The 19,847-nt window shown below is 55.4% G+C and overlaps 2 protein-coding genes and 1 long non-coding RNA gene across 6 annotated transcripts in view; 2 read left to right on the top strand and 1 right to left on the bottom strand.

Annotated features, from left to right (window-relative positions):
* Positions 1–54: 54 nt before the first annotated feature.
* Positions 55–6,359, top strand: NME4 (NME/NM23 nucleoside diphosphate kinase 4). The gene is made up of 5 exons (XM_075899079.1): positions 55–230; positions 3,605–3,735; positions 4,445–4,546; positions 5,497–5,609; positions 5,995–6,359. The coding sequence occupies exons 1-5, from the start codon at positions 92–94 to the stop codon at positions 6,113–6,115; spliced, it is 606 nt and encodes a 201-aa protein (XP_075755194.1). The 5' UTR covers positions 55–91; the 3' UTR covers positions 6,116–6,359.
* On the bottom strand, positions 559–11,309 carry LOC142818563 (uncharacterized). Of its 3 annotated transcripts, none has more exons than XR_012896085.1 (3): positions 11,171–11,309; positions 9,215–9,307; positions 559–2,380 (listed from the first exon to the last, which is right to left on the bottom strand). It is a non-coding gene; the product is annotated as an uncharacterized LOC142818563 (long non-coding RNA). The 3 variants fall into 3 exon arrangements; XR_012896084.1 differs by lacking the exon at positions 559–2,380 and adding an exon at positions 7,255–8,519; XR_012896083.1 differs by lacking the exon at positions 559–2,380 and adding an exon at positions 7,255–8,516.
* The window catches only part of DECR2 (2,4-dienoyl-CoA reductase 2), a 22,533-nt gene continuing 13,833 nt past the window's right edge, over positions 11,148–19,847 (top strand). For both annotated transcript variants that reach the window (XM_075899077.1, XM_075899078.1), the window contains exons 1-5: positions 11,148–11,287; positions 12,340–12,408; positions 13,625–13,676; positions 18,063–18,198; positions 19,669–19,793. In XM_075899077.1, coding sequence (XP_075755192.1) covers positions 11,208–11,287; positions 12,340–12,408; positions 13,625–13,676; positions 18,063–18,198; positions 19,669–19,793 — 462 coding nt within the window. In that variant the 5' untranslated portion in view covers positions 11,148–11,207. The remainder of the gene's footprint in view (positions 11,288–12,339; positions 12,409–13,624; positions 13,677–18,062; positions 18,199–19,668; positions 19,794–19,847) is intronic.

The following is a 19,847-nucleotide window of genomic DNA, read 5'->3' as shown; positions in this document are numbered from 1 at the left end:
CCTTGTCCCGGGCTCGGCCCGGCCCCGAGCGAGCCCGGCTATAACCCGGGCCTGGCCGAGCCCCGCCGCGCTGCGAGGGGCGGGCCGGGCCATGGGCTTCCTGCAGCGCTGCGTGGCCAGGAGCCTCCTGCAGGGCCCGCGCAGCCTGGCCGGCCCCGAGCGCCGCAAGCCGGAGGCGGCGCCCGCAGCCCGCTCCCTGGGACCCGGCCCCTGGCGCCCCTACAGCGCCGGTGAGTCCCGCGGGCAGGCGGAGCAAAGAGCCCTGCAGCGCCCGCCCCCCATGCCCGCTTCTGCCCCCGCAGCGCCCGGCCCCCCCCCCATGCCCGCTTCTGCCCCCCCGCAGCGCCCGGGCCCCCCCATGCCTGCTTCTGCCCCCCCCGCAGGTCCGGGCTCCCCCCCCCGCTTCTCTTCCCCCCCAATCCCCACTTCTGCCCCCACCGCAGCGCCCAAGGCTCCCCCCGCCCGATACTCCACTTGCGGTCCCCGCAGAGTCCGGGAATCCCTGGCCCCCATCCCCGCCCCTCCCGCTCCCATCTGCGCCCCTCTCCCGCGGGGGGGGCTCAGGGGTTACCCCGGGATACAGTCTCCCTCCCCCCCAGCCCCCGCTCCCAGCGGCATCCGAGCCCGGCGGGAGCGGGCCGGGGTGTCCGCCTGGGACCGGCCGCGCCGGGCGGGATGTGCCCTCTGGCCGAGAGGAGGGTGCGGGGCTGCCTGAGAACTCGCAACAAAGCCGGGGGGGGGGGGTCGAAGAACAATATCAGCACGTGGCTGGGGAAACCCCGCCCCTTCCAGTGTTTGGGCTCCCGTGCCGCTGGACGCGCTGCCCTGCCCAGGGTGGGGGGCTGCTTAGAGCTCCAGGCCTGAGCCAGCGAGCCCCGCTGCTGCTTTGCACCGCCCCACCCCCCATTCGCCCCACCCCTTATTCAGCTCCCCCCCCCCCCCCCATCCTGCTCTCCTTGATGCTCACAGCCGGCTGGTGACATTCCGCTCCCACGCTGCCTGGCTGGGGTTAAAGTGTAACCGGCGCGGCGAGCTGGGTTGGGTGCTGAGCGCTGGTCCCTTCCTCCCCGGTGGGAGCCGATGGGTTTCCGATCTGGGCCGCCTGCGACAGCTCAGCTGTGTCCCAGCTGGCTGGTGCCGGGTGCCCCTGTGTGACCCCTGTGCTGTGCCCTGGGCAGGCGGCCAGACTGTTTTCCCCGCTTGCGGGAGGAAGGAGGGAGTGTTCGGAACAGTGGCGATCCCACACAATCCCTTTCCGAGTTGTCACAAGGGGGTGTCGCTAGGTAAAAGGCCCCCCAGCCCCATTTGGGCTCCCCCGGCATTTGGCGCATGGCCAGCAGTGCCAGCTCCAGAAAAGCCCCGCTTGATCGAGTGGGGGCCCCGGCGTTACCCCCTCGAAGTGCTGTCTGTGTTGGGGCTCGCACCATTGCTAGAGGGCATCTCCCTCGCTGCAGGGCCACCGCGGGTGACAGGCCCTGGGTACCGCCACACCTGATCCCTCTGTTCTCCCCTGCTGCAAAGGTCCTGTGGGATAGACAGGGCTCCAGGGCAGCCAGCTGAGCTCACTGTAAGAAAAGGGGCAGCCAGTTCCCCAAAGCGGGTGGTTATTCCAATATTCATCCTCACTGAGCCAGCACAAACCAGCATCTGTGAGACCTTATGGGTGAGTCCGAGTCCAACCAGGCAGTGCCCGGAAAGTCCCCAGCCTCAGGTCACCAGCCAGACACCCCCGCCAGCCAAATAAAGTTCTACCAACCCTGAAGGACTGGACACGTCAGTTGCTGGGGGGCACTGAATATTTCAGCCCTTACGCCAAATACACGAACCCAGCCAGTTCTCATTAACTGTATGAAAAAAGGGCTGGCTAAAGGGTGGGTAGAAATGCAGACACGAGTTCAGTCACGCAGCAGTGGTGAGCTGGTGGTGGCAGATAGTTCTTTTAGAACTTAGTCCGCGGTTCTGGTCCAAACTCCACAGCCAGGATGACTCCAGCCAACGCCCGGGCCTCCGTCCTTGCGGCTTAGGGCTCTGTACGAAACCTCAAGCCGATCTGAGACCACAAGTCAATGTTCATGAAAGAGGCTCTTGGGGTCTCATTTCTCATGGCCTGCAGCTTTCCCCGGGATCGGAGACCAAAAGGATCCCATCCAAAGGGCCTGATCCCCAGAAGAGCCCAACAGCCTTGTAATGTAGCCACTTGGTAATTAAACATCAGGTCATTCACATGTATCCCTTGAGCAGTTTGCCACAAACTTTAGTTAGAGACATCTTGGTAGGGACATTTTTTCACCCAAGATTCATCTAACTTGCTATTCCTGTTGGATCTCTTGAATCAGCAGCTATAGCATGGACAGGAACTGTCTATTGACAGGGTCAGCATCTGTAAGAGAGAACTTGTATTGCCTCTGATTTCTAAGGAGACAGGTTTGCATTTCAAAGTTCTAGCCTAAGGAGCATTGAATGGCCTTAGTTCCGGTGTGTCTGCTTTACCCCCCTGCCTCCATGCCGGTTGGCTCTGGGTCCTTTGGCCTGGGATTGTTTAACCCTTTCTGGCCTCCTGGCCTACTTGGCACGGTCTGGAGCCGTGATCGCAGACTGGATCTCTGGCCTCGCCCGGCTCGTCAGAGATCTGAGTTCCTCCCTATTGAGGCACGGAGCAGTGCTCTGCCGTCCCACAGTGCGGGGATAGGGCCTGTGCCCCATCGTAGGTCACTTCTGCTGGTCAGCCCCAGGACCGGGGGGCCCTGCCTGCCTTTTCTCACAACCAGTCCCCGGGGCACTGACCTCTCCCCGGGGCCTGCGCTCTGGCTCAGGGGCAGGGCGGGGTGGAACGGAGCCCAGCTCCCAGGGCTGCGACTCCCCACTGAGCAGGACTGATGTTGGCACCCTGTGCTCTGGCTGGGCTGCTGCCATGGGCTTGTCTCCAGGCTGGCGGCTGCACTGTCCCATCCCTCTCCCTGGCATCCCTGACCTGCTGGTGCCCACAGGCAGAGGGCACTGGCTGCCCACTGTCCCAGAGGGTTTTCCGCCCTGAGTCCGCCCATTGGTCCCACTGGCTCAGCATCCTGCCCGTTCCAGAGGGGGAACCTGGCACCCGGCCAGTCAGTCAGTGGCAGGCAGCTGGGGGGGGGGGTTAATTCCCTTGGCTGGGCCCGTCCTTTCACTAACGCCCGCGAGATCTGTGCTGGCGACTGCTGCGTGCCCGGCACCATCTGCCTTGGGAGAGGCTTTGCAGGGCGGCTGCAGGAAGCGGTGCGGATCTTGCAGACCACGTGTGCCCAGTCCCTCCGTGTGCCGCTGTCGATGCTGCCACCGCTCCTGGGATCAGCGCACGGCCTAGCCCAGTGCCCCCGGGGCATTTCCAAAGGGCTCAGAGACCTTCAATTGTTCCTCAGTCCCCAGAGCTGCCAAGCACCTGTCTCAATCCCTGGGGAGCCAACCCTGGCGGGGACACCTGCCCACCCTGCAGTGCCCAGCTGCGGCCAGGCAGCAAAGCCCCGATAGTGCTGGGAATGCTGCCGGCCCCTGGGGTCCAAGCGTGGCACTTGGCTCCCTGCTCGGCCGGGTGCTGCAGGGCGCCCTGGAACCTGCCCTTCTCCCTCAGGGATCCCCGGGGTCCAGGAGCGGACGCTGGTGGCGGTGAAGCCGGACGGCGTGCAGAGGAGGCTGGTGGGTGACGTGATCAAGCGCTTTGAGAGACGTGGATTCAAGCTAGTTGGCATGAAGCTGCTCCAGGTACCTGCGTGGGGCTTGGTGCTGGGGCCAGCGACTGGAGACCTGGACAGACCAGCCACATGGCGGGGGGGGGGACACGACTTGTTAAACCATGGCCTGGACTGGACCGGCGCTGGCCTAAGCTGGGTCGTGCTGGCCAGGAACTCTGCGAGCTTCCCCAAGGGTTGCAGTTCGTCCCTGCGTTCCCCTCCAGTGTGTGCGTCTCCCACTGGCATCTCGCAGCCCAGGCTGCCTGTGCTCCACTACTGCGGGGTGCAGCCCCCTCCCTCTGCATTGCCTGGCTTCCGTTGCCACAGCCCTGCAAGCCCCAGCTCCAGGGGCTGCCCCTCCAAACCCACCTGCCCAGCCGCCCCCTGCTATTCCAGGCCACCTGCGCCGGAGCCCAGGGCTGCTTCGTGGCATGAGCCAGCCCGCTAGGGCTTCGGCTGCGTTCTCCAGGCCATCTCTGTCCGTGAGCCCTGTCTCCGCTGACCTCCCCAAATGGGGAGACCCCCCTTGGCCACTGCACAAGAATGGAGTTTGATTTCTGGCTGTGCCTTGGACCCACTGGCACGCAGCCGCCTGGGCGGCAAGAGGCAGGGAAGGGGGAGAGGGGACCCTGGGAGCTGCCTGATGAATTCTCTCTTCTGGCGGCAGGGAGAGGCATTGATTTCCCTCTGACCGGGGCTCAGGGCTTGCTTCTCCCATTGGGGTCCCCGCTTCCTTTCAGGCCAACGAGGGGATCCTGGCAGAGCATTACCATGAGCTGCGGAGGAAGCCCTTCTACCCGGCGCTGATCCATTACATGACTTCGGGCCCGGTGGTTGCCATGGTAAGGCCGTGAGCCCAGCTGGCGCATGCGCTGCTGTTTAGAGTCACTGGGTGCGGGGGCGGGTTGATGCAGGGGGTGCAAGTGGAGGATATTGCTTTGGTTCCCTTGTTGCTTTCTCCCGGCCCCTTCTGGCCTGGGATCCACATTCTCTGGGCCTTTGCTTTCTACAGCCCAGATCCAGTGCCCAGCCTGGCCCCTGCAGGGCTCGCAGCTTATAGCCCCCGGCCCCTCTCCGCGGGCCGCGTCAGTTACACCAGCGACTGCTGGAGCCCCGGCCCCTTTCGCTGCCCAAGTCCGAGTGGAGAATGCTCCCCGCCCCGCGCAGTACGGGGGGCCGGGCTCTTCCTGTGCTGGGCCGGGTCCCAGCGCCCACCCCGCTCAAGCAGGGGAATCGGCTAGTGAGGTGAGCAGCCTTGTGTGCTCACCCCCGCCAGCGCCAGTGCCAGCACCACGGAACCCCCTCGCCCCAGGGACCAGCAGGGCCTGTGCTGACGACAGCCCCTAGCCCTGGCCCAGGCGCTTTGCCGCTTGCTCAGCCCTGAAGGCTTCTGCCTTGGTTGCGGTTTGGTTTCTCCCCCTTGCACATCATGCTGCCTTTGCTCTTTTCCACCTCCCCATACCGGCGCCCGGAGTGCCAGTGCTGCCCGTGTAGGCCAGGACTCTGCGCTGGCTCCGTCTGGCAGGGCCCTCCCCACCTCCTGCCTGGCTGGGCGCTCGCGCTGCTTCTTCCACCCGGGGCAGCGGGGTCTGATGGGATGAGGAGCGCAGTATGGTCGCAGGTGACCCCTGCCTTCCCCAGCCCCAGTCTGCGGGGCCCAGCCAGCCTGCGCGCGCCGCTTCACGGATCAGCCCTGAAGTAGCGACCTGGTTTGGCCACCGGAGTCGAGTTCTGTCCCCCCAGGGGATTCTGAGCAGCGCCCGCCTCGGCTCACGCAGCCTGGTTATTGCAGGTGTGGGAAGGTTACAACGTGGTCCGGACGTCCAGGGCCATGGTGGGCGATACCGACTCCGCTGAAGCCAAGCCGGGGACGATCCGGGGAGATTTCAGCATCCACGTCAGCAGGTACGAAGTGCACGGAGCCAGCCAGCCTTGGCTCTGGCATGCTGAGCAGGACCAGGAGCCCCAGCAGGCCTGAACCTCCTTGGCAGTCCCCTGGCATCTGGACCCGTCTGTCTGGAGCCTCCTGGAGAGCATTCCTGTGGAGGGCCGGTAACCCCATCCCAGTGGCGCGGGGCAAGGGGGGGCACTCGCAGGAGGGTCGCTATGAAACTCCAGGCACTGAAGTGAGGCTCCAGTGACCAAGTCTATTACCTGGGCTTATCGCCCGCCTGTGGTGGCCGGAGCCAGGGGAAGGGTCCTGGCGGCAGGACCGAGTCCCCAAGGGCACCCTAGCTCTGCCCTGGAGGCTGCCGTCTGCCCTCTGAACACGGGCGTCTCTTGGCCGCAGGAACATCGTCCATGCCAGCGACTCTGTGGAGACGGCCCAGCGGGAGATCAGTCTGTGGTTTCACAGCAGCGAGCTGGTGGACTGGGCCTGCTGCGATTACAGCAACACTTACCAGCTCTGAGGGCCTCTCCTGGCCACCGGGCCTGGCCGTAGATCTACTACCTCTGACAGCGCATTGCCTTCTGTAGCTCCTCGGGCCCCGCCAGCACGCCACCGGCCTGGCGCGGCAGGGCGAAAGCCTTGCTTCCTTCGCCCTGCTGCCTCCTCACCGTAGTGCCGGTGAGCCCCTGGGAGCCGCTGTGCGCAAAGGAAGAACGATGGGTGTAAGTCCTTGAAGGGTTCACATTAAAACCCAATTGGTTACAGATGTGACTCCGGTTTCTCTTCCTCCTTCTTGCCCTTCTGGGGGGTGAGGGTGGGGCCAGCAATCCCCTCTGTTGTAACATGCTGCAGGAGCCGAGTAGCCATGGGACAGCCCAGTCTGAAGCCCTGATATTCCCCAGATCCACTAGCGAGGACCCATCGGGGAGCCTGGTGGGTGGTGCTGAGTGCCCCACAGCCAGGCATGCAGCAGCAGCTGATCTCTGTTTGGCAACGCACCCTAGTGGTTGGAGAGAGAGAGGCTGAGCGGGAGGATGGATAGGACAGAGCTTGGCGGGCTGTGGGTGAGGAGCAGAGGCTGAGCGGGAGGATGGATAGGACAGAGCTTGGCGGGCTGTGGGTGAGGAGCAGAGGCTGAGCGGGAGGATGGATAGGACAGAGCTTGGCGGGCTGTGGGTGAGGAGCAGAGGCTGAGCGGGAGGATGGATAGGACAGAGCTTGGCGGGCTGTGGGTGAGGAGCAGAGGCTGCCCATCCTGCGGCTCTGGGGACAGCTCCATCAACTGGAACCAACAGAGTCAGCCTGGGTCATGCGTCCCCCCCCACCCCCCGGCGCTATGAAACTTTGCCAAATGGAGACTGGCCAAAGTCAGATACTGCTGGGCGGTGTTCCCTATAAGCCGTGCACTTGGGCGGCCACCCAGGAAAGATTCAGGTGCTGCCCAGCTGATTGGCAGAGCGCCCACAGCTGGCAGCCTGTCTTTCTACTTGTGGTGCACAGCCACACATGCCTCAGTGCACACACCAAAATTGATTCTGCACATGAATGGAAAAATGAAGAGGGAACACTGCTGCTGATGGTAGTTGGCTGCAACCTGCTTAGTGACCTAGTCCGGCATGGAAAGATTTACGATCGGTCGATCCAGAGACGGTTGGGGGTCTGTGATTCTTTTCCTTCTGAGCGTTGGCTGGACTAACATGCTTTAGGATCCCGGGCAGTTGCCTGCTTTAAGCGATACATTGACCACACCAGTGCAAAATAAGGGGTTACAGTGGATGAGAAGCTGGATATGAGTCAACAGTGGGCCCTTGTAGCCAAGAAGGCTAATGGAATATTAGGTTGCATTAGGAGGAGCATTGTCAGCAGATCCAGAGATGTCCTCATTCCCCTTTATTCAGCTCTAGTGAAGCCACATCTGGAGTATTGTGTCCAGTTCTGGGCCCCCCACTACAAAAAGGATGTGGGTGGACGCATTGGAGAGGGTCCAGCAGAAGGCAACCAAAATGATTAGGGGGCTGGAGCATATGACCTACGAGGAGAGGCTGAGGGCGTTGGGTCTGTTTAGTTTGCAGAAGCAAAGAGTGAGGTGGGGATTTGAGAGCAGCCTTCAACTTCCCAAAGGGAGGTTCCAAAGAGGCTGGAGAGAGGCTGTTCTCAGTGGGGGCAGATGGCAGAACAAGGAGCAATGGGCTCAAGTTGTGGTGGGAGAGGTCCAGGTTGGATATTAGGAAAAACTATCTCCCTAGGCGGGTGGTGAAGCACTGGAATGGGTTACTAGGGAAGTAGTCTCCATCCCTAGAGGTGTTTAAGTCTCGGCTTGACAAAGCCCTGGCCGGGTTGATTTAGTTGGGATTGGTCCTGCCTAGAGCAGGGGGCCGGACTTGATGACCTTCTGAGGTCTATTCCAGCTCTATGGTTCTATGATTCTATAAGACCATGTGGTTTTCCACTTGATTTCCCAATCCACAAAACATCCCACAATACTTCCAGGGCCTCCAGCATTTCCTGGGACAGTGGTAACGTGGGGGCATGGTGCTTGTCTGCCCTGTAGTGGTTTCTGCTGCTTGGGCACTCAGCCACCTTTAATCCCCCCGGCCCCTTCCCCCAGTCCATTCGGAGGGCAGTTCTGTGAGGCTGAGCCTGGAGGTGTCTCAGTGGGGCCTGGTGGTTCAGTGCCGCCGATGAGGATTTGGCCGTGGCCGCGGGGTGATACGCCGTCTTGTGATCTGTTGCAAGGCTCCTTGTATCACAGGGGATGTGCTGCTGCTGCAGATTTCTGCTGTCACCAGATAGGCAGGAGACCCCTTTGTCTTGTCCACAGTACCCCTGCTCACATCCACGGCGGGCCTGTTGAGTGCGCAGTGCGGGCCACCTGAGCTGTGATGGGCGCTCTGAGCCGGGCTGGTGATTAGCACCAGGTGCTGCTGGGGCAGGAAAGGGAAAATGCTGCTGCTTTCAGGCATTGTGGTTTGAAACGCCTCTTAGATGCCGTCCTGATACCCCCTTCATCCACCATCCCACAACGGGCCAGCGAGCCAGTCTCCCTTTGCCCCCCTTGCAAGGCCTGGAAACCCCACCGCACCTCCCGCTTTCATGCTCCCTCGAGTGACCGAATGAATTCCCACCACTCACGCGGCCCCGAAGGCCTCCTCCTTGCCCCAGATCCTGGCTGCAGCCCCACGAGCGAGCCAGGTAAGTGGGAGTCCGGCTTCCTTGTGCCTGAGACTGCAGCAGCCAGCATCTGTTGCTGCCAGAGCGCAGGCCAGCTCAGATCAATCACCAAGCGGTGTGACCTCTCTAAGCCCTCCCCTCCCCCACCTCTACGTCTTAAACACGTTCTCATCGCGGCACTTGGGAAGGTGAGATTCCTTTCCCAAAGGCTGGGATTGCTCAGATATGGGCCCTTCTCTGGATCACGAATCTGTTTTGTTCAGGGTCATGCTAGACTATATAGCCCTCCCCCCAGCACGAGAGAAAGTAAGGGAAAAAAGAAACCCATTGCTGAGGGTTACATCCCATGACACCTCCGCATGTAAAGACGGAGACCACGTGAAAATCAGCAATGTGGTTGTTCCCACTGGAAACAAAGCCAAGGGATATTTGAATGACAGCTACTAACCTCAAATCAGACTCTTTGGTAGGTCAGGGATTGTATTAATTTCTTGTCTTCATGGACTTTCCTAAAACAGCTCCTAGAGGTTCTGGTATGGGCCTGATGGGAGGAGAAAGAAGACACACGTGATCAGCTCATCTAAGTCCTGCGTGTCAATGAGCATAACAAATACATATTACATTAGATTGGGCAGGCAGTGTTGCCTAGTGATAGGGCAGGGTTCTGTTCCTGGGTCGGCCACTGGCTTACTGTTGATGGGCAAATCCCTTCACCATTCTATACGAGTTTTCCCATTTGTAAAATGGGGCTATAACGATGTAAAACACTTGAAGATCTACTGCTGAAACGTGCTAGATGAAGAGCGAGGTGGTATTAGTTTGTTACTGTTGTTATGCTTTACCTATTGCAGTGAAGCTGATTAAATACACTGTGTCTAATTTCCTATACAAATCATGCAAGTCAAGATGTGACAAGAAGTAACACATCTTCCAGTTGTTTCATGCATATTTGGGTCTTGGATGAAAAGGAAAGTCCAGATGGTGCAGGAAAAGCTTTGTGATTCAACCAATAGATGGTGTGTATCTGTTAAAACTGCTCCACCTCCCCCCTCACACACACTTCCGAGGATGGTCTTAGGTGCTACCTTGTTGCTGGAGCAACCAGAAAACAAATACAGTCTTAAACTCTTGTGGTCCTTAAAGATGCTCTGGCAATTGCCACAAGAATTGAGGATTTCTCTCTAATGTTGTGGCTACAATGCAATGCAGACAGTTATACCCTGCACCTTATCTGCCGTTTAATTTTGAAAAAAACAACAAATGGTCTGATAGCACTTTATAGACTAACAAACGCTCATGATGCCATCTACATGTTTTGTTAGTCTATAAAGTGCTACCAGCCCATTTGTTGTTTTTTTCTGTAACAGACTAACCGAGCTACTCCCTGAAGCTTCTGAACATGCAAGGCATTTAATTTTGAGTATGGCACATCCTTTGATGTGCAGGAGTGCTGTCATGTGTTGGTAATGAGCAGCTGCCTGTCAGTAAAAACAACCAGGAGTCCTGTGGCACCTTAAAGACTAACAAATGTATTAGGGCATAAACAAACCCACAAAAGATTATGCCTTAATACGTGTATTAGTCTTTACAGTGCCACAGGACTCCTGGTTGTTTTTACTAAACACACTAAGGCAGCTCCCTCTCAGACAGGTGTTAGTGGTGTGGTGTACATGCACTAGGCGGTGCAATATCAGCTAAGTAGGCATGACACTATATTGCAAATATGAGTCTCTGTAAACTGGTGCTGTGTCTCTGGGGCAGGATCCCTCCTTGCCCAAGGGTCTGGGGTTGGAGCCTGGCTCCCTGCAAGCTGGGCCCCTGTGATTCTCATGCGCCCACAGCTAAGATTTGTGTTTCCAGGGGTGGTGCCCATTGGCACATGCCTTGGTGCCCATAACATTATTGCGCACATCGAAGGAAAGGCGTAGCGGGAACACTGGTTGGAGCAGGTGCTGCTGCCAGAGGAGCCCGCAGCCCGGCCCGGCTCGGCCCCGGGAAAGGGGGAGGCCCCGGCTCCGCGCTCCCCTCCGGCTGGCCCGCCCCGTTGGTCGCTGTCCCTGCGGCCGCCCAGGCTCCTGGGCACGAAGCCATCGCAGCCCACGCGCCACCTGGGGGCGCTTTGCGGGGAGCCTGGGCCGGCGCGCGCCGTGCCTCAGTTTCCCACCGGCCATGTGCGCTGACCCCGCCCCGCCGCCTGCCGGAGACCAGCCCGGCCCCGCCCCCCCGCTCTCGGCTCCCTCGGACACTGCCTCGCGCGCAGCAGGGCGCATGCGTCGCGAGAAACCCCGCGCGCGCACATACACCCCTCCCCTCCCGGAACGGACTACAACTCCCGGCGTGCCCCGCGCGCAGCAGTCGGGGGCGCAGGCGCGAGCGGGCAGAGTCCGTAGCCGCGCGCCCCTACCCCGAGCCTGGGCTGCCCCGGGGCGGCGCGCGCTGCCATGGCCCAACCGCCGCCGGACGTGGACACGGACGACTGCCTGCCGGACTACGCGCCGCTCTTCAGCGCCCGGCTCCTGCGGTGAGCGCGGCCCCGCTTACAGGGGAAACTGAGGCACGGCGGGGTGACGTGGCTCCCGAGCCCCTGCCTGGCGCCCCGCCCCCTCGCGCGGGTCTCTGCCGCCTCGGGGGAGCGCTCGGAAGCCGCGGGGGGCGGGGCCCGGCTTGCGCATGCGCCCGAGAGCAGAGCGCCCCCCCCCCCCCCCCCCCGCGGGGCAGGTGACTCCTCGCACCTTGGTGCAGGCGGGTGGAGCCCGTCGGCCCCTCGGGCTCATTGTGGCTGCGTCTGGACGGGCCCGACTTTCCGCACACGCTTTACGTTCTCCCGTTACAAGCACTTGCGGAAAAGCGCGTCTGGATCCGCACGGGCACTGTTGTGCAAAAGCACTTTTTGCGGGAAAGCGTCGGTGCCAAGCCAGACGCGCTTTTCCGCAAGAAAGCCCCAAGCGCCATTTTCGCCTTCGGGGCTTTTTTGTGCAAGACAAATCTGAGCTGTCTACACTGGCCCTTTTGTGCAAATACGTTTGCGCAAGAGGGCTTTTTCCCGAACGGAGCAGCACAGTATTTGCGGAAGAACACTGACAATCTTACATCAGATCCTCAGTGCTCTTGCACAAATTCAAGCAGCCAGTGTAGACAGCTGGCAAGTTTTTCTGCAAAAGCAGATGCTTTTGCGGAAAAACTTGCCCGTGTAGACGCAGCCAGAATGGTTGTCGCTAGGGAAGGACCTGCCCATCTGATGGAAGGGATTTCTGCAGATGAAAAGATGGGCATTGCTGCTTCAGGAGCCTGTGAACTGGCCCCTGTATTCAGGAGCCTGGGATTAAATATCCTGGTCCTGTTATAATTTAACATGGTGGGTACTAGTGTCAGATCTGCTTCCTAAAGCAGCCCCCATGCCAGCTGCCCCCTGTGGAACTCCAGGGGGTGGGCTTTCGGTTGCACCCTTGAGGCTGCTGTGCATACATCTCCTGTCATTTCTATGCCTTTGATCAGTGCTGCCCTCCATGACTGACTCATTAATTCCATGTGCAAGAGTTTGGCTTTGAATGGCTTTCCTTCCTTTGCTGACAGGGGCAAAGTTGCGTTCATCACTGGAGGTGGTTCTGGGATTGGATTCCGTGTAGCGGAAGTTTTCATGAGGTATGGATCTCTGATCTTCCTTGACAGTTTTGTTCTCAGCTAACCCCTGGTCTGCTTGCTTTACTTTCATGTTCCCCAGCTCCCTCTTTTTGCTGAGCCAGCCCAGAGAAAATAGGGATTTCCATCTGTATAACTTTTGTCTGATTCCTGAGCTAGCCCTTTGGAAAAGCCTACCTTTAATTTTTGTAAATGTCCTCTCTCAATAGATTGTGGCATGATCTTGTGATTTCCACTGCAGCTTTTCATGTTCAAACAGTTAGTGCTCATTTACTTTCATAGCAAATATTATCTGAAAAACAAAGTAAAATCACTCCAGGATATCTGTGCTGTATCCTTTGTGTATTTGGACATGGATAGCCGGTCCAGAGAGGAGCCATTCCATTAGCAAGATGGATGATTGAAGGAATGCTTGTGTTCCATTCCTGTCTTTCAGATCCTGGTCCTTAGATTGTATTAAATGCCGAGAGAGACTTCCCTGGTCATGTTAAACATCTAGCATATTTAAGTCTTTCCTTTTGTGCACTGAACGTACTGTTGATGATAAATTAAATTTTAACAAATGTCTGCCATTGTTGGCCATTCCTCTCCTAGCATTCGGGACAAGTTACTATAATCTGATCGTTCTCCAGAATAATTGAGTAATAGTACCTTTACTCTTGGTAGCCCTTGTAACAGTCTCATTACTTGGGTAGAATTGAACATGAGCATGCTATGAATTGAACACTGAATTCACTTCCATGCTGACTCGGTCAGCCTCTCTTTTCTACAAGTTCTGGTTGTACTCTTTTCAGATGATGAATCCCCATATGCATAGTTACTGACACACAGATTTTAGGCCAGAAGGAGGCATTCTGATCATGTCGTTTGACCTGCATAACACAGGCTGGACAACCTCACCCAGTGATTCCTGCATCTCACCTGTAACTTCTGTGTGAGCTAGACTAGATCTTTCAGAAAGAAAGAGGGAGCCAACGTACCTTTGCAGGTGCCCATTGTGGGGCAGGCACATCAAGCACTATAGAAAAGAGAAGTGAGTTTAAACTGTCTCCTGCCCCTGAACACACCGTGGTGAGAAATTCTGAGGCATTCCTGTAGCAGTGCTCAGCGTCTGGTTTACAAAGGGACTGTGGGTGTGACAGTAGCTATACGCATTTTGAAATGAGCTGTTTGAGATCTGTATGAAGCATTCAATGTCCCCATTGGGGTTTCTTTGCAGGCATGGCTGCAGTACAATCATTGCCAGCAGGAACTTGCAGAGAGTAACTGAGGTGAGTAGCTGGGAGTCTGGTGGAGTAGGAGCTGGAGATCCAAGAACATTCTTGCATATGTCCAGAGACCCCAGACTAAAATAGGGGCAGTAAGGCATGGTGTACTAAATACCTAACACATTTCACTCTTTCCTCTCCATGCACATTTTGGAGCCTGATCAGATACCGAGGTGCCTGGAACTGAAAGTGAGCTGAGTGGGTATAACAAGGAGTATTAGGATAAGGCTAGGCTAAGCCTCCGCTTGGTGAAATCTGTTGCATTTTGGATTAGTCTTCCAAAGTTAGTGGTGGAAGTTTCAGTGCCTGAGTTATTTGCAACAGGACTGGATGAAGCACTGGAAAAATCAGTTGTAATTGCACCACTACCTAGCTTTGTCAAGTGATTTCCATCCATAGATCTCACAGTGCTTTTTTTTCTCATAGAACTCTCAAAATGTCCATCCATAGATCTCAAGGGGGGGAGGAGAGGCAGTATCATTATCCCCATTTTACAGATGGAGAAATTGAGGCACAGAAAGGAAGTGGCTTGCTCAGGATTATCCAGTTGAACTAGTAGCAGAGCTAGGAATGGGACTCAGATATCCTGGGTTCCAGTACACAGTAAGGACTAATCTTTCATTGAGGATGGACTACATAGGACCTAGCAGAGGTTTTTTTGGAAGGGAGATAGAAAGAATAAAATTCTAGAAAGCAGAGAAAGAAAAAGGCCTCTCAGACTTAACTAGGAGTGAGGAAGATGCCTTAAACTGAACAAGTTTGTTAAATTGAGCTTTATTTTATTTCACTTGAATCAAGCCTCTAATTGTGAGTGGCTAATTTTCATGCAGATTCATAAAGTAACTGCAGAACATACAATGTAAATCAGCATCTGCTTCACCCTGCATAGAATTCATTGAGAGAGTTTGGGTCTGGATCTTTATTCTAGGGAGGGAATTGGGGTAACTGATGGGCTGCTTAAGCTGTGTGGCATTGCAAAACTGAGCAATTGAAAAATCGTGAGTTGGGCTAAAAAAAAACCCACAAGATTTTTAAAAGTACTGAATGTTGGGTTCGTTCTTGTATTTGCCTTTTGGGTCACTAAGTCATGTTTTCAAACTTTTTTTCTGCAATTGTGAGAGCTGGAAACTTCCTTGTAATGTATTTCTGAGAGTCTCTTGAAATCACCTGACTCCAGGAGCTGGGCTTAAAAAGAAACATCAAATGTTGTGAGACTTGCGCTAAAATTGCAAGAGTTGGCAACATGGCAAGTCATGTGCATATATCAGCTCATTGTGATTTGCACTTAGTTAATTGTTTGAAGTTGCTGTGGGAAGGTAGAAAGGCCAACAAGCTTTAAAAAAAAAAAAAAAAAAGTCCTGAAACTGTCAGGGGCAAAGGCAGCAGCCCTACCTCCCCAGACCAGGGGGTGAAGCTGTTCTCACCTTGCTCATGGTGATGCTGCTATAGCTGAGGAGCATATAGGCTCTGTCCATTTCCTCGTTCCCTCACCTGCCCCATGCTCACTGGCTCCACGCCTTGGTTTTTCCCACAGCAGCAGCATGTAGGGCTCTGCCAAAGTTGTGGCTCCTCAGGAGAGGTGGCATGTAGATCAAGGGCAGCCTGGCTCTGTGGTCTGCCAGTACCTTGCTGGCTTTCCAGCAGCTGTGATTGCAGGCAAGCATCTGTGCGCAGAACATTCCCTGTAGGATCTGTCCCCCAGCTGGGGCCTGGAGTAGGGGAAGATGAGCTGCAGGATCCAGCCTGAAAATATGGGAGCCCCAACTGTACTTTAGGGATTTCCTTTTTGGGTCCAGCCTGATCTGCCCGACTCTAGCCATGAGCAGTCTCCCAACTCAGCCCTGCCATCTGCCCTGGGAGGATGGTGGGGGAGAGAGAGGAAGAGAGAAATAGTATGGTGAGGAAAGATACAGAGAGGAAAGACACATGGCAGGGAGAGGGATCTGCAGGCTCAGGAGCTGCTGGAGGAGACATGGAAATGGCTGGGCAAAGAACCTTTAGGGCTGAATGAATCATATGAGCAGGGATGAGCAAAATATGGTCCGTGGGCTACATGTGGCCCACAGCCCAGTGGGAACCTCAGCCAGGCTCTCTGCCCCACCCCCTCTTTCACCCCTCTGCACAGTGCTCAGAGCAGCAGCTGCAGGGGCCATGTGTGCTTCTCTGAGTGCTACGAGACCACGGAGAAGGGGGGGGGGGAGAGGCTTCATGCAGTGCCCCCATCCCCAGCAGTATCTTGCCGCTCCCATTGGCTGGAAACCATTGACTGGAGGAGATGAATCTTAACTCTGCCTTGCTCCTGCACAGAAGCAGCAGCTTCCAAAGCAGGAAGGGGAACCTTGGGGAAATGAGGAGGTGGTGCTGGTGGAAGGTGAGCTCCAGGCAGCTGCCAGGAGAGGCATTATCCAGCTCTGGCAGAAGAGAAGTCTTGAAGCGGCTCCCCAAAACAATGTGTGCCCAACAAGGTAGTGGGACGGGGCGGAGGGCTGAGCCAGGACAGTGCAGGGAGATGGGAAGAGGAGGAGAAGCTTCTCTTCCAGCAGGAGCTCTGGCCACCCTGGATGGGCTGCTCGGGATCCTGACACTTGAGTTCTGTCATGAGGCAGACTCAGAAATGGCATCTCTCACCATTAACTGGCAGGAGTTGGCATGTTGCTGTTGGAAACATGTGGTGAGAAACTTCTGCTTCGACTCTAATATAACTTAAGCCAGGCACTAGAAATGCTTTTGTCTCTTTTATTGTGATCAGTTCTGACTTTTATGCTTGTTGCTCGTACTCACTTGAAATCTCTCCTTGAGGTTAATAAACCTGTTTCTGTTACTGAATCTAATCCAGTGTATTTAACTTGAAGTATCCTGGCAACCAAGATAACAAGCTAGTGTATATTATTCCCGTCAAGGAGTAACAGACTTCATACATTTGGCTTGTTCAGGAGAGAGCTGGACAGTATAAGACACACGTTTCTGGGGACAACTCTGGGCCTAGCAGTCTGTTGGGATCTCCTGGTAAAGGTTACTAAGGCTGGTAAAAGCCAGAGCAGGCTGCAGTCACCTACAGATGCTCTTGCATGTTGTTTGTGATTGGTCCAGCTGGACCAATTCTCCTTAATCTGATGATAGCACAAGAAGCAATGGGCTTAAATCGCAGCAAGGGAGGTTTAGGTTGGGCATTAGGAAAACTTCTTAACTGTCAGGATGGTTAAGCTCTGGAATAAATTGCATAGGGAGGTTGTAGAATCTTTATCCAAGATTTTTAAGAGCAGGTTAGATAAACATCTGTTGGGGATGGTCTGGTGCTTGACCGTGCCATGAGTACAGGGGCTGGACTTGATCTGAGATTTCTTCATGTTCTGATTCTGTAACTAAGGGGGGAGGGGATATGATAGAAGTCTATAAAATCATGACTAGTGAGAGCTTCATGGCTTGGGGAGAGGGATTTCTTCCCACAGCAGCCCTGAACCTCTTGCATGGGGGGGCTTAATGGGAAGCTGCACAGCGGTGCAATTTAGGAAGAACTATGCTGCTAACCCTTATGATAATAACATCTGTTGAAAGTATTTAATGGATGCTAGTTCTGTGTCTTCTGCTGAAGCTTTGAGCCTGTCTCTTAGCAAATGGCTTGTGAGAGATTTTTGATGAGATTTCTCTGGAGGTTTACCCGTGGGAGGAGGGTAGGAAGTACACAGAAAATCCCATCGTCGGTGTTGCTCAAAAGGAACTGATGACTCCTACTTGGCAATGAAACGGAGGAGTTGGAGATGAAAAGATCTAGCAGCCCAGCATTGTCCGCCGGGCTTGTCCCAGTTCAAATGAGCCGGGCAATGATGCTTCCGCAGTCTGGTAGATCTTGCTGTTAGGAAGCTTTTATTGAGCCTACATGTTACTTTTCTGGGTTTTGTTCTATTGCTTCCAGTTATATCCCCAGCCTAAGCGATTCCTCTCCTTACGCCCTTCGGGTACTGCAGACTTTTAACACATCCCCATTAGCCATCATTTAGCCATGCTTACATTTTAGCTCTGTCTTCCAGTGTAAGCCAGCACTTGCAGCCTCTTTGTTGTGTGTTGTTGCTTCTCCTGTGGCTCCCTTTAATGTGTCAGTCTCTCTCTGATAATAGAGTGCCCGGCACTGAACGCCCATTCCTTTTGTGATCTTTCCAGCAGAGCCTTGATGCTCTTAAGAGTAATTTATAGGTTATAGCTACATACAAGAATCACTTCATCCACCATCAAAATGCAGCTACCTCTGTGGTGGGACAAGACAGCTGTTTAACAGCATAAACAGCTGCCCCAAGTCGTTACAGGAATGGAGGGTCCTTCTATGTGATGTCACCATGCACCAGGAGGGTAGCCAGGATCCCCACTAATACAAAATCTTTTTCTCTTTTCCAGGCTGCCAAGAAACTAGAGACTGCCACTGGTCAGCGATGCCTGCCTCTTTCTCTAGATGTCCGGCAGCCCCAAACCATCATGGCAGCAGTAGATGAGGCTCTGAAAGAGTTTGAGCGAATTGACATCCTCGTTAACAGTGAGTTGCTTGCAAAGTCGGGGGAAGTGACAGGATCTTACAAACCCTCTTCAGGGAACAGTCCTCACCAACTGAGGGTCAGGAAGAAATTTGCCTCCATCTGCCTTGGAGAGGGTATTCTGTTAATGTCGAGGCACATCGCTGGCGTGCATGCCATTGTCTCAATGCTCGTTCCTCTGGAAACAGGATTCCAGGCGAGAAGGAAGGTTGCTGTGTTCTAGGCGAAGATTTTGTGTTCATAGCCACATAGGATCCTGCAGTGCCAAGTGACATGAGTCTGGGAATACAGGTCCCAGCGAGGTAGCGAACTAAAAAATGTCTACCAGAAACAGAACTGTCCTTGCCAATATGCAGCTGCATAAGTGCTGGAAATGTGGGTTACCACTGGGTCGTAATGTCCACCCATCCACCGCTTCCTATCCCTGTGTTCTGTGGCTCTGCTACCCCAGAGAGGATCTAGTCAACTTAACAGTGACAAAGCCTGCCAGAGCCATTGGCAGACACTGCTCTTGTGAAAGAGCCGTGCAAGTGGGAATGAAGCCATTTCACAGGCATTTGCGAACCCCAGGTCTATACTGTCTGTTTTTTATTGACAGTGTTAATCAACAGGCCTTAGTTTAAAATGTGCTTTACAACACTTCATTAGTGTGTTGCTGAAGATTATAAAATCACATCTCTAAAAAAATTGTCACCCCTTTCCCAATTTTGCTTCAGCTACCCCAGACTAACACGGCTACATTTCTATCAGTTTAATAGTACTGCGTAGGGCCCCGTAAATCCTAAGGACGGCCCTGAGCGGAAAATGAAGCGAGGTCGGAGGCAGGCAAACCTCATTCCCAACCCAGCAGGGTTCTCCATTCATCTCTGTTTGACTGTACCCCACACTGGGTAGCCCACATAAGCATCAATTCAAGAAGCCTCTGCTTGGCTGATGTGGAATTTGGTTGCCGCCAGCCCTTTGATACCCAATTGTCCCACTGACACTCTTCCTCAGAGGCGGCGGCGGTGGTGCCTGGAGACACTGCTTCTCTCTGAACAATGAGCCCTTCACCCGCTGTATGTACAAGTCAGTCTCTGCCTGAGAGGCCTGTGCGCAGCTGGCTGCTCTGCTAGGGACTCCAAAGCAGGAGCTGTACGCCTTAGGGGCCTTCCCTGACCAGTATGGCAGAGGCCCTGGGGGCACCCTTCAAAATGTCTCTAGCGAACTAATGTGAAGGCAGCATAAGCAGGATGAACTGAGGAACTGGAGCCATCCATGCCAGGAGCCAGTGGGAAGTGCAGCCTGGGTCAGTGTGGCTCTGGGTTGGTGATCTCGGCAGACCCCATGTTCTCTGTATAGTGAACCGTTCCTGCACATGCACACGCTCCGTGTCCTGCTGCAGAGGAAGGGAGGGAGCAGCGCCCTAAACCCACCTGGTAATAGGTTCCCTGCTTCCCACTGACTGTTCCCTGGGTGCTCTCTGTCTCCAGATGCTGCTGGTAACTTCCTGTGCCCAGCCAGCGCTTTGTCCTTCAATGCCTATAAAACAGTGATTGACATTGACACCCTCGGCACCTTCAATGTCTCCAAAGTGCTCTATGAGAAATGCTTGCGGGTAAGTTCCTCCTGTACTGAGGACATGCTGCTGGGGAGCCCATCGCAAGGGGAT

This window comes from Pelodiscus sinensis, chromosome 16 (genome assembly GCF_049634645.1).
Source record: "Pelodiscus sinensis isolate JC-2024 chromosome 16, ASM4963464v1, whole genome shotgun sequence".
NCBI classification, from domain to species: Eukaryota; Metazoa; Chordata; order Testudines; family Trionychidae; genus Pelodiscus; species Pelodiscus sinensis.
This window is presented reverse-complemented; position numbering and strand designations above follow the sequence as displayed.